This window comes from Phalacrocorax carbo, chromosome Z (assembly GCF_963921805.1).
Source record: "Phalacrocorax carbo chromosome Z, bPhaCar2.1, whole genome shotgun sequence".
Taxonomy (NCBI): domain Eukaryota; kingdom Metazoa; phylum Chordata; class Aves; order Suliformes; family Phalacrocoracidae; genus Phalacrocorax; species Phalacrocorax carbo.
The window spans coordinates 16,190,975-16,205,317 of NC_087548.1; the positions used below are offsets into that span (position 1 = coordinate 16,190,975).

At 44.8% G+C, this 14,343-nt stretch overlaps 1 protein-coding gene across 1 annotated transcript in view; it reads left to right on the forward strand.

Annotated features, from left to right (window-relative positions):
- Positions 1-11,207: 11,207 nt before the first annotated feature.
- Positions 11,208-14,343, forward strand: part of EGFLAM (EGF like, fibronectin type III and laminin G domains) — a 77,686-nt gene continuing 74,550 nt past the window's right edge. Inside the window, exon 1 of the mRNA XM_064438636.1 lies at positions 11,208-11,587. Within this exon, the coding sequence (XP_064294706.1) occupies positions 11,467-11,587 (121 nt within the window). The 5' untranslated portion in view covers positions 11,208-11,466. The remainder of the gene's footprint in view (positions 11,588-14,343) is intronic.

The window sequence follows — 14,343 nt, forward strand, 5'->3', positions numbered from 1 at the left end:
AGAGGCAGAAAAGGCCTTGACTCTGTGTAAGCCCCGCTCAGCAATGGCTAAAACATCCCTGTACTGTCAACACTGTTTCCTGCACAAATGTAGAACACAGCCCCATACTGGCTACTATGAAGGAAATTAACTCTGCTTCAGCCAAACCAGCTTAATAAACAGAGATGAACTTATCCCTCAAGAATTTGGTGGAAACTTATTGCCCTTTGCAGGTGAGGCAAAGGAAAATGGTTATATTGTATAAAACATCTTTCAGCCCAAATAATAAGACTCATGGTTTTATGATAAAATGAGTACCTCACTAACTGACTAGTTTCAAGCAGGAGGCTTTTCCGATTATAAAAAAGAGGTAAGATTATTTCAAGTTAGGCTTATGAAATAAATAACAGAAGTTTCTTTTGTTTTCTTGGGCAAATATGAAAAAGTTAAAGATTTCACAATTTCTTCACCATGTAATCCTACTTTGGTGCTATCAGTATCTTAATGGTCTTTTGATTGGATCTTGCTATCTGCTATTTTTAAAGAAACATTATTACTCTGTTAGGGAAAACATGAAAAATGGCTTTTAAAGGTCTTTTAAAACTTTTATGATTTTTCAAAAGCTTATTAGAGGCTTGTCAAGCTCCAAAGCAGTTGGAATTAACTCTACAGTATTCTTGCTGTGTTTCTGAGACAGTGAATTAATCTGTGGCCAGTGAATTTTTCACTGATCTTTGGAAAGAGACAGAGGAGAAACATACTAGATGAATCAGTGCACAGAGTTAGTTGGAGACCTCTTATCTTTTACTTTCATCCAAATTGGGATACTATGTGATGCCTACAAGTGGGTTTTTAAATGTCAAGTCCCAGAGGTAAGCTGGTATGTGGTGGACTGTGTGGCATCCAGGGTGATCTATTAAAAACCTGAGGCTTTGAGATCATGACTGGCCTTCTACAAGGCATGTTGTCCTCATTCTGAAGTTTTCTCCTTGGTCCTCTGACTTAGAAAGAAAAATTCAACTTCTTAAAAGTTTTGCTCTTTCCTCCAGTACTTATATTTCCCTATGAAAGGAGCAGAAGAGACTGACTGAGTGGACTAGCAGATCTTGTGGTCTTCCACCTCTCCTTCAATGGCCTTTCCAGAAGTGTCATTCCTCTGCAAATCCATCCTTTACTGCTCTTTCCTGCAAGTAAGGAGGACTGTGAGTTTCATGGAGAACCAGGTAATTCACTGGGGCACAATGAATAGCTACTAGTGTGTAAAGGAAATGAAGCTGCATACATTCATACTTCTCCCTGTTGTTTGCCTCACAGGAGTATCATCAGCATAAGGGAGAAGTGATAAAACTGCAGCAGTATTCTCCCCTTTAGACTTCACTTCTCCCTAGCAGAGATTAATAAGAATCACATTCCTTCTGCACACAGAGTAGAAGCAGACAGTAGTGCACTTGTCTATAGTGTATGAGTACTCCATCCAACAGAATGGGAATTATCACCAAATTTGAAAAAGCCAGAAACTATGGTACTTAAAATGTGTTATTTCTGCAGAATTCATCCCCTCTCCTCCTCTCACTGTAAATAAACTATGCAAGTCCAAAGAGTTCACTGTAAAATCTAGATGGCTCTTTGTGATCCATCACTTCTTTCCTCATTCTGAGACCCTACTTGGTAAAATGGAGGAAATATCCCAGGAGATTACATCATAAGCAGGAGCTATGTACCAGTCTGTGACTTTAACAGATGAGAGGTTGGGAAGAGCGTACATATTACATTAAATAGAAAAACAATGAAAGTCAATCTTTGAAGTAATATTTTTTGAGAGCAGCAGAAAGACTGAAATGGGAAAATGAATATGAAGATGGTGCCTGCACTCCTCAAAGCACAGTCGATCATTCATTTTTCTTTATATTATCATCATAAACTGAAAAGAAACAAGAAAAGGAGCCTATATTGGGCAATACATCATTTCCACAACACCTCCCACACTTGCAAATACTGAATATGTAATATTTAGTGCAAGCAAATTTTATGAATGTCTCAAGCAACACTTAGTTTTGTAAAAGAGGTCATTTATTCTTTCTGCTGCTTTTCATTACATTTACCATATGTCCAAAGTTCAGCAAGAATTTACTTGTTAACAAGAAGAGAAGAATGTGCTCCACTAAATCACCAGGAATAAAACTGGCAAATATTGACCTATCTGAGATGAGATGGTGAGATGTGAGAGAGATGCATAACAATACACTTAGATTTTTAGGTGAGAATTTTTTTGAAATGGTATCTTTTTGCTTCTGCTGTTTCTTTATGAGCTGAATAAGGTACAATATAAAGGACAATCTGAGCTCAAAACAATACTTTCTCCACCTTACCAACATCTAGCTGAAGAAGATAAAAGGAGAAGGCAGACAAAGTTATGAAAATGGGAACCTATAAATCCACAAACAACTCTAATGGAAAGAATAACTCAACAACTTTCTAATAAACCATGAGTGTAAAAAGCTACCACTCAGGTTGCTATTTCCAAGTGGGTCCTTCTGCTTATGAATCTGCTAATCTTGAGGTTAAATTTACTCAGATTGACTGATCTTTGGAGCTTACGTTGGGCATTTGTAGCATACTGGCATCCTAATCCATTGCCAAAGTACTGTAAACTAATTTGCTATATACAAGTAAGAAACAGTAGTATTTACAAAAAGAAGCTTGCAGGATAAAAATTTAGGATTTGAAAACATAGACTACAACATCCATTTTGGAGTGCTGGCATGAATGAATGATTGCTAATCACATTAATTTTAAATTTTAAAGTCATAAAATTGGCCTACGAATGGAAGAAAGGAACATTAAATGTTTATCCATTTTAAACCTGTTGTTTTACCAGTGTAACGCATCATAATTGTTATTTATAAAAATACTGCTGATGCTTGGCAGTGTCGTCCTGTGACTAATAAAAATGTGTAACATGTTAGGAAAGAGCCCTTTATAACATGATAAATAGCAATGTGGTATAAAAATGTGAAAATGAGTGAGGGTAAAAAAGTGAGAGAACAATCTGGAATGTCATGGTTTATACTGGCCAGGTGACTGCAGAGCTATGACTGTTATTTATCTGTTTCCTTATCATCCTCCCTTTTGTTCTCAGTATTTATTTGTTACATGCTCAAAAGTTTTAGGCACAACAAGGATTTCTATGATCTCTATTTGTCTCTGTGTGTAGAACTACAAGCCTTTACTGGGGTTGTAAGTCCTGATACAGTACAAGTAACCAGTGAACGGTAATTGATAAAGATAGCCTGAAATACAGTAGGAAACAGGGAGATTGGGAGACAAAGCTGACATCACAAACTCTCATCTGATATAGGTGTGGTCAGTAGAGGCCTTTCTTTGTAGCACTGTTATCGCTTGCAGATATATGGGCTGCTCACATATATTGATTTTCTGTCTATGCCACAGCCAATCTGTATGAGAGACAATGAAGAAGAGAAGCACTCTGAGTCCTTGGAAAGTGTGATGGGCTTAAACTGTCAGTTTGGTGAATAAATATATGGCAAATATTTATTGATGTGACAAGACAGAAAACATGTTGCTTTCTTTGTGTTTGTATTTTCAGCATTTAATATGTGTAAATGATTAGTATGTCTATGATGTACAGTTGTTACTATATTAAAATATGAGTAAATGGCAGGCAGTTTGTTGTGGGGTTTTTTTTGCCCCAAATGAATTAAATCTAGGCTCCATAGACTGTCTGATGGAAAACAGGGAGCGGAAAAGAGCCTTGAAGGCTCAGTTCAGAGTGAGATCTAAAATAAGTAGATGGTGTCAGAAGTTAAGACCCTGACTGGATAAAGTAATCCCTTCACCATTTCAAGGGAGTTTAAATTTATGTTAACGTTTATGTGTTTCCTAATAATATTCTAAAGAAGAAACCTTACCAACTCTGCAGGGAAACTAGAGTTTCTGTGACCCTTGCTCCCTGAGTTTGTTGGGCAGCCTTCCCAACCTTCCTGACCTGTTCACATGTAGACTGGCTGTAGGGCCATTTTTTCACATACATAAAGCTGCTCGAAGTATGTGTTGTGGACTTCTCTGGTGCCCTAGGCAGCAAAATTCTCTTAAATACTCTCAGTCACCATCCTCTGTGCAATCAGAAACAGGTTTATCCAAGACACTCTACTTAGTTAAGCCAGAGGGAAACAGCGTACACAGAAGAGTTATGACTTTAGATGGCATATTGTAACATGAACTCCATGCACATCTATGAGATTTTGTAGAATCATAGAATCAATTAAGGTTGGAAAAGATCTCTAGGATCATCAGGTCCAACCGTCAACCCAACAGTACCGTATCTCCTAAACCATGCCCTGAAGTGCCACGTCTACACATCTTTTAAATACCTCCAGGGATGGCGACTCTACCACCTCTCTGGGCAGCCTGTTCCAATGTCTGACCACTCTCTCAGTAAAGAAATTCTTCCTACTGTCTAATCTAAACCTCCACTGGTGCAGCTTGAAGCCATTTCCTCTCGTTCCAACACCCACCTTACTACAACATCCTTTCAGGTAGTTGTAGAGAGCAATAAGGTCTCCCCTCAGCCTCCTCTTCTCCAGGCTAAATAATGCCAGTTCCCTCATCCTCTCCTCATAAGACTTGTTCTCTAGACCCTTCACTAGCTTTGTTGCCCTTCTCTGGACACGCTGCAGCACCTCAATGTCCTTCTTGTACTGAGGGGCCCAAAACTGAACACAATATTCAAGGTGCGGCCTCACCAGTGCCAAGTACAGGGGCACAAACACTTCCCTACTCCTGCTGGCCACACTATTCCTGATACAAGCCAGGACGCTGCTGGCCGCCTTGGCCACCTGGGTACACTGATGGCTCATGTTCAGCCGACTGTCAACCAGCAACCCCAGGTCCTTCTCCACCAGGCAGCTCTCCAGCCACTCCTCCCCAAGCCTGTAGCATTGCATGGGGTTGTCGTGACCAAAGTGCAAGACCCAGCACTGAGCCTTGTTAAACCTCATACAATTAGCCTTGGCCCATTGATCCAGCCTGTCCAGGTCTCTCTGTAGGGCCTTTCTACTCTCGAGCAGGTCAACACTCCCACCCAACTTTGTGTTGTCTGCAAACTTACTGAGGGTGCACTCAATCCCCTCATTCAGATCATTGATAAAGATATTAAACAAGAGCGGCCCCAAAACTGAGCCCTGGGGAACCCCACTCATGACCGGCCGCCAACTGGGTTTAGCTCTATTCACCACAACTCTCTGGGCTTGGCCATCCAGCCAGTTTTTAACCCATCGAAGAGCACACCCATCGAAGCCATGAGCCGCCAGCTTCTCTAGGAGGATGCTGTGGGAGACAGTATCAAAGGCTTTACTAAAGTCCAGGTAGATAACATCCACAGCCTTTCCCTCATGAACTAGGCAGGTCACCTGGTCATAGAAGGAGATCAGGTTGGTAGGCAGGACCTGCTTTTCATGAAGCCGTGCTGCCAGGGCCTGATCCCCTGGTTGTCCTGCACATGCTTGGTGAGCTCACCCAAGACAAACTGCTCCATAGTCTTCCCTGGTACCAAGGTCAGGCTGACTGGCCTGTAGTTCCCCAGCTCTCCTTCTGGCCCTTGTAGATGCATGTCACACCGGCAAGCCTCCAGTCATCTGGGAACTCCCCTGTTGACCAGGACTGCTGATAAATGATGGAGAGTGGCTTGGCGAGCTCCTCCACCAGCTCCCCCAGTACTCTTGGGTGGATCCCATCTGGTCCCATAGACTTGTGAGTGTCCAGGTAGCTCAACAGGTTGTAAACTGCTTCCTCCAGGATTATGGGGGATTTATTCTGCGATCCATCCTTGCCTTCCTGCTCCAGGGCTAAATACCCCAGAGATAACTGGTCTTACTCTTAAAGACTGAGGCAAAGGCGGCATTTAGTACCTCAGCCTTTTCCTCATCCTCATTTGCAGTGTTCCCCCCTGCATCCAATAAGGGATGGAGAATCGCCTTGGCTGTCTTTTAGTTTTTAATGTATTTGTAAAAACATTTTTTGTTATCCCTCACAGCAGTGGCCAGATTGAGTTCTAGCTGGGCATTTGCTGGTCTAATTTTCTCTCTGCAACACCTAAAAAAATCCCTGTACTCTTCTTGGGTTGCCTGCCCCTTCTTTCAAGAGGGGCAGGTAACAAAAGGGGCCGGTAACTGTAAGTTATAACTGGAATAATAAATGTAAACAGATACTATATTGCAAGTTAATTAATTATTTGCTTTTTTACCAGTTAGATAATTATTTATTATACCAGTTAGTAGAAGCAGTATATAAATTCATGAAACATCATTATTTTCTAATTAAAAGTTACAAATTACTGTGATTTGTATGTTATTGCTATAAAATGAAATGTAACCTGCTAAAATAAAGTTTGCTGGTTAAGTGACATTAACATTTATGAGGCTTGTATCTGAAAACTGGTAAGTAATGGTCCTTTATATTCCATAAATTTATGAAGTTACCAAGGTCAAGATTGTCACTTCTACGTAATTCTGTATATTGCTGATATAGATTGGTATAACTCATAGTCGGTGTCTCTGTGCTGAGAAGGGGTTAATTCTCCCCACCGTGGGGGGGCGGCTGCCTTTCCAGCTTCCCACGCGCTCTGCCGCGTGGCGGGGGGGGGGGGGGGCTGGGAGGGGCGGGGCCGTGGCGGGGGCGGCTGACCCCGACTGGCCAATGGCAGGTTCATTCCATACCACGTGACACCATGGCCAGTATATTGAGGGGGGGCAGTGGCGGCTGGGGGAGGGGTGGCCTCGGGTTGGTGGGTGGTGAGTGGCTGCGTTGTGGGTGGTTTGTTTTGGCGGTTCCTTCCCCTCCCCCCGCCCCGCCCCGGTTTTTATGCCTCTTGTTGTTCTCCTTTACATTGCATTATTAAACTCTTCTTATCTCAGCCCACGAGCGTTACCCTTCTGATTCTCTTCCCCATCCCACCGGTGGGGGAGTGAGTGGACAGCTGTGTGGGGCTGAGCTGCTGGCTAAACTATGACAGTCTCATATTGAAATTAATATCAGGATGGTAAAATAGGTAGAGTGATCTTAGCATACTAAGAGGACCTTAAAAGGTCAAGAGTTTATGCACTTCTTTCAAGAGGAACCTGTGAAAAATTCCTGACACTATAGTGGATTATGGATGAGTTGACATAATGCCATGTATTCAGAATTAATCTTTTAAAAAGTTGCAGACCATTAAGGAAAAAAATACTGAGAACCACAACATTTTTGAGGCTTTAGTTAAAGAGAGAAAAATCCATTCTTCATGAATATGAAAATGTACAGATTCCTAATTTCCTAAACTCAGCCCTATGCTGTCATAGTAAAAAGAATTATAAAGGTGTAAAATATCCCATTTCATCAAAGATGCCTCAATTTTTATACTTCTACCACAGAAGACTCCTTCACTGGTTTTCTTCTAATCTTACTCTGAACTAAATATGTCCACACATGGAGCTACTCTGGAAAATGCTATAAATTTTCACAGTCTTTTTGTCCCAAATATCTTTCAAGTGAAGACAAGCCCCAAGGCAAAGATGTGGCTTTCCCCCAGTGAATCACAGTGGAAAAGCCTCGTAACCCCACTGGCCAGGCTTCTATGCTCTCCAGTCTCTCTGTCTGTTCACTTAATTGCCCACAGAGGAAGGCTTCCTCACTTTTACCAAATAGTTTTGGGGTAAACATCCTGCTTTAGCTCCTTCCACAGCAAACTCTTTCCTCGGTGATTTATGGTAAAATCAGGTGTTGCAAATAATAGTAGTGATATATTGTTTACTATGAATGAATAATGGTCTAGATATCTGCTAAGAACACTTTGTTTCATCGTGAGACTTGATTACACCGGACCTCCAAAACCTGAAAGGAAGGCTATGACCATGTTTGAACATTTGGTGCTTTAATTTCATATCTATTTTTATCTTTTCAAAGAAAAGGGGTGGCTGTTGATTTCAGCACTTGCAAATCACAAGTGACATACCAGTATAATGCAGTTGCAAGCTGAATCAATCTGTATGTAGAGCTTTTAGAGGGGTCTGCATACACAGAAGTATAAGAAGGTGTTTCTCCTGCCTGCCCAGGACATCATTCCTTGCATTCCTGTTCCTGTACACACAGAGAAGGGCCATGTGTTCCCTCTTAGAGAAGAGATACGAGGGAAAAACTTTGTGCTCTGTGTTGTATCCCTTTGCTTCCCAGAGTAAGAAACTATGTGGACTGGAGCCCAATTCCCTCCCATAGCTACAGCAGGGGAGAAAGGATGGAATATTTGACCTGAACACAGGCCTAGTACATACAAATTAATGTGCTGGCTTAGTTAGCACCTTCCCTGGTAGAGTACGTGCAGCAGATAATGATGGAAAACTGCCTCCACCACCACTGGACTCCTGGGCTTACGGATTTCCTAAAGATTGTGTCTTAGTCCTTGTCAACAACTATATACAACTACTGATGAACCAGGCATGTGATGGATAGTTTACAGATCTACATAATCTCAATGGCAAAAAAATCTTATCACTGGCACAGAGATGGCTCTGAGGCTGGATCCATCAAAGATCACTGATTAAACTGAATCCAGACAAAACTAGTTTCAGGTGAGGACAGAGGAGCAACTGGATGAATATGGTGTGTCATTAGTAACAACTGTGCTTCTCTGGCACACCAAAATCCAGCACAATGAAGTAATATTTTTTTCATCTGTAACAGGACAATGTATCTCAGAAGCTGGTCTGAGGCTGGCAAATGAGTCCCTCATGAAACTCAGCACTCTCAGAAGTACGTGGCACACTTCACTCATCTTGCTTTCTCCCAGATCAATGAACAGCAAGGCATACATTTATTTTTTAACCTACTTCTAAGTTTTAGTTCTAGATACTCTGCTAAAATGCTTCTCCCTCTGGAGAGAGGTGGCAATAACAACTATGTGCCGACCATTATTCATGCTAATCAGTCTGCTACTGGAAGACAACCAAAGTGTAAAAATCTTACCAGTGAGAAAGCCACTGGGATTCTTTCTGTTATTTAGAGGGAATTAAATGGGCTTGCGGTGGATTACCTTGTTCATAGGGTTTTCAAGAAGAGCACCTGTCCATACACCCAGAACTGAATAACCCACTCCACCCTAGCAGAAGGCAAGTTTCCAGCTTGCATGGATGCAGAGATGATCTTCCCGAACTGTAATTAAAAATCACAAAATCTGTCTTAATCTCACAACTGCCTGAAATTTAGTGGTGTGAACTTTTGTGATCCAATCAATTTGTCCTCAATATGTCTAACTACTACTTCATCACCGATTACTTTTGGTAGATAGGCATACGTGAGAAAGAAGACAAACTACAGTGGCCAGTATGAGTGCTGCCAGGAAAGAAAGTCCAAGGAAAGAAGACGTATGGAGGGGAGAAAGAAGGAAGGAAGGAGATCAAGGAAGAAGAAAAGCAGAAATAGTAATGTATTTGATGACAGCACACTGTACAAGTAACAATTGGTTGGACCATATATAAAGGACAGACTTAGCTTTTCTCCATCCCTGGCTGTGATCTTTCTGCCATCTTTTACCAATGAGTGAGCAGTCCCATGTGACTTGTGGGCAAATGCGGAGTCCAGAGTTCATTCCCTGCCTTGTGAACTGCAGTTCCCTGACCCCACTGGGAATTCCTGCCATAGGCCCTGCACTTCTCCCACAAGTACTGCAGTTCCTCCAGCTCCACCAAGGCAGGCTGACAACGATGTGAGAGAGACACCATGGGCATCTCAAATACACTAACAGAATCACTCCTCATCTCTAATTCCTGCAGCCTTGAGCATGCCCTCCTGGCAGGGATCACTCCAAAACTCGCATGCTGTCCTTTCTAAGGGGACCAGATTTCTGCCTCCTTGCCTTGTCCCTGAGGGATGCAAGGGCTGTCCTTTACCCCATCTCCTGCGAGGACTTTGATTTCCCCCTCCAAGTTCTTCCTGAGGTGCTTGCTGTGCTTTTACAGGATATGGGCTCCAACTCCCTTTCTCTGATCTTCTGTCCAAAAGGACTTCATCACCATTTCCTTGTCTCCTGTCGTACCCCGAAAGGGTACATCTTTTCTTATTTTCCTGTCTCAGTGTTTTTCACGCAGCGAGACCGCTTTTCTTCTGATCTTCTCCCATTTTTTCCCCACATGCCATAAAATTACAGCCTGGAACTCATTGAACAGAGTATCAGTGTTACAAATTTAATAAAATTCAAAAAGGGACTGTATAAACATATGTAATTTATATGGACACCAAACACACTCAAAGTTATCAAAGTGAACAGCAAAAGAAACAAATGAAGCTCATTTCCAAAACAAAGCCCATGCAAGCCCTCAAGACATAACAACTCTGATGTTTCAGGGTTTACACTGATCTCTAACTAACCAAGATTAGGATGAGACCTAAAGCAGCAGGCAGATAATCCCACATCCGCCTAATACGAAGTTTCTTGCACCTTCTTCTGTCTGTTAAATTTCAAAGATGGGACACCGGACCAAAGAGATTTGGTCTGTTGTCCCATCAACGATATATTGCTCTGAAGGGATGCTTTGGGCTCCTTCTTGCACGTCCCTTCCTGTTTTTCTTGTGGGATCCTCAAATTCTGCGGTTTCCCCTTGCCTTCCTCCCCCAGCCCTCCCCATCCCCTCTAATCTCCACAAGGATTTCTATATTCGTCTGGGTGGCTGGATAGGTCTCAGCCTCCATCTGGGGGGATTAAACTTAATTTATCCTTTTAGCTCAGCAACAACTTCTTCACCGAATCCTCTCCCTAGCTTCGCCTTCGCCTCAGACTTGGCTACCAGTTCGGCCCCGTCCTTCCCGGGGAAACCAGGGAGAAAAGGAAGAAACCCTGAGCCCGAGTGTCAATGGCCGTGCCCCTGGGGGGAGGAGCAGCTGAGCCGGGGTCCCGCAGGATGGGAGGGAGCCGAGGACATCCCCTTGCGTAGGGGGAGGGCAGGCATACGGCAGGGGGGTCTCCGTTGAGGAGGGGGTGACACACCGCCCCATGGTGCCCGGTGGGTGGGGGTCCCCAGTGCCCACCTGACGGGCAGGGCCGGCCGGCCCGGGGGTCAGCCGGCGGGGGACGCACCCAGCCCTCCCTCGGGGCCGGTCCGGCGCCGGGGGGCTGCGGGACGGCGGGGGGCGGGGGCGCCCCGCAGGGGCGGTGCCGAGCCGTGCCCCGCGCCGCCGCGGCCGCCCCACGGGCGGCGGTAATCCCATCAAAGAACCGGACCCAGCCTCCTCTCCGCTTCCCTTCTCTTCCCTTCCTTTCCCTCCCCGTCCCTGCCCGGCGCGGGGACCAGCCCCGCTCCGCTCCGCTCCGCTCCGCGCCGGCCCCAGCCCCACTCCCCGCCCGACAGCCGTCCCCAGGGGACACGCGGCGGCGGCGGCGACCCCCGCCCGCGGGCCCCCCCAGCTCCCCCGCGCGGGCGGCGGCGTGGGAACGCGGCGCACATGGAGATGCCGGGGCGCTGCCGCCGCCGCCGCCGCCTCGCCTCGCTGCTCCTCCTGGCTTCGTGCCTCGGGTGCGCGGCGGCGGCGGCGGCGCCGCGGAGGAGCATCCCCCGCCGGCAAGGTAGGGTGGGCGGCGGCGCCGGGGTGCGGAGATGCCCTTTCAGCGCCGCCCTCGCACTCGGCAAAGTTTCGCGTCCCTGCAGAACTTGGCGCTGCCGCGGGCCGGGGGCGCGGCGGGGCGGGGGGAGACGCCGGCGGGGCCGGGCAGCGGCGGCGGGACAGCGGCGGGCGCTCCTCCGGGAGCAGCCGGGGGCGCTCCTGGGGGGCTGTCGGCCCTTGGGGCGGGTCGCGGCGCTGCTCTGAGAAATGAACTCCTCGGTGAGCTGCGGAGCGGCTGCTCCCCGCCCTTCCCTGCCAGCCCCTGCCTTGTCCTCCCACCCGCCGCTGGGAGCGGGTGCCCGGCAGCGGCAGGGAGTGTGCCCTGGGAAGCGGGGAAGTGGCGGCATCGGTGTACGAACCGTTTTCTCCCGCATTTTACAGTCAGTGCGTTCGCTCCGGTTACGGAGCAGGGCGCGACTGCTGCTGCTGCGGAAGCGATTTGCAGAAATTTTACCCGTTTCTCCCTGAAGTCCGTAACCTGTGGTGCTGCGTGAGCGGAGTTAGGAGCCAGGTGAACCTCTGCGCCAGTCAGAGATTTCCTGTCGCAAGGCTGTGCCTTGGCTGTGACATTTGTGTGCGTGGCAGCGAATAACGTAAAGCATAGAGTAGTAAATGGAAAAGAAAAATGGCTAGGGAAGCAATAACTTAATCAAAAAATTGTAGTTATTCTGTAACAAGCATGATGTGGGCTGCTTCAAGGTGCTTCTGGCTGGGTGTTACCGGTGACCTGCGGGCGAATTCCCACGGCTGTCATGGGGTTTTGCATGTTGATCAAGGTGCTGGTACATGGTCCTTAGTGGTTGAAAGTTAAAAACCTGGGCTCTGAGCAGCTTTTATAGCCCGTGCAGACTGCAGCGTATGGAACAGTAAGGTAAAATGTAAATAAACAGTGGGTTGGGACAGAGTGCATGGTGCATTTTGACATTCTGCATGCTTGAAAAATTGTGATGGTTAGAGGAAATATTGACACCCAGGACGGTTTCATGCACTGAGACTGTCCTGGAGTTTTTAAGGCCAGCACCGATTTTTATCACTAACTTCCCTGGTATCATACCAGTGTAAAATATAGCAATTTTAGTAGATCGTGCCTTAGCTCACAGAGTGTTTACAGGACACAGACCCTTTTTGTATATGTTCCACAGTGTTAAAAATTTTGAATTGCTGTTTTTAGAATCAGTGCTGTGCATTCTCTTGCTCTTGTGAGGAAAAAAAAATGCCTTTACAGTTGGAAACTTAATACTTAAATACAGCCTGAGCTTAAAGCCCTTACTGGACAGATGGCTAATTTTACTGGTCTGACCTTGTCTCTCAGGGATCTAGTCCCATGATCCTTGGTTATTATAATAGCTACCACTAAGTACTTGAGGAAATCAGATAGACGGTAGTTGTGAATGAGAAAATTAGTAGCTTGCATTAAAAGAATAGATATGTGAAGTTGGGGATGGGAATGTGTAAATATTTTTAAAGATTACTGTACTGGCGTACTTGTTTCCCCTAATCATGGAAGAATGACGGACCTAGTGGAAATGTATTCCTATGCATTTAATGAAAACGGTTTAAAACTTGGAAACAAATTATTTGTAGTACTGTGGAGGAGATGAATTAATCTGATAACATTGTGCATACGTTAATTTTGTTAGCTACACATTTTATGTTAGGTTTTTTATAACATGTTATTTCATGTTCATTGACTGATTCAGTTGTTCTTTTTCCACTTTTTTTTTTTTTTTCTGTATAAGAAGTAGCCAGTTTTATATGGGAACAATTTTTTTGAAATCTGTGCGAACATTTGAAAATCCACTTGTAGCAAGATTTGAAAAGGGAAATCCCCCAGATAGTTCGGGTGCAGCAGTATATGATTTAAATCCCACCTGCATTCTGCCAAGGTCTATTGGAATTGCAAGCTTCCAAGAACCCCACGGCTGGGTCCCTACTGTGAAAAGTTGCTGTTAAAACGCTGAGAACAGGTATAGTTCCAGGTAGCTCATATGTCTGCCTTGTTCTGCAGTGTATCCCATGCTGGGTCGTTAAGAGTGGAAGGGAACTGACGTTTACTTGCACATCCAAAAGTAATGGGTAAAGAAGAGATGAGATAGTAAACAGTTCTTTACAATGTTTTTTCCTTTCACTTTGCCCTTTTAATAGCAATAGAAGTGAGGCTTGTACAGGAATTGTAACTGAGGTGAAAGCAAAGGGTTGTATTGAGAGACAAGTGATAAACCAAATTCATCTTCACTAAAAGGAACTGACTGGGAGGTCCTGTGAGCCAAAAGAAAAAAAGAGAGCCAAACACATCTCCATTTTCCCAAGTTTTTCATTCAATGCTGACCTTACAAGGATCAATTTTGTAATCCCAAGAAAGCAGCGGAGTGAGAAATCTGTCCATGAAGTTAAAAATAAAGTATATAGTAAAATGGCCACAAATGGAACTTCTTAAATTGAACTTCGGGAAAAAAAGCTGTTGTGCTCAAATTTGAAACATCCTGATGACTGCTAAACTCATTTGAACATTTATTTACAGTTATGTGATACTTTTGCTGGAGACAAGGAAATAGGATGACAGACACTTTGGGAAGGGCTTAAAACAAATCCTTAGACGCCATGCAGTGAATAACGTAGTTGGGAACAGATTAGGCTGAGATTCTCTAAATCTTGTGCTCCCAGAAGCTGTCATTTGTGCTGCTGCTTTGACATTGTTTTCTTGATTTTGCCTTCTGC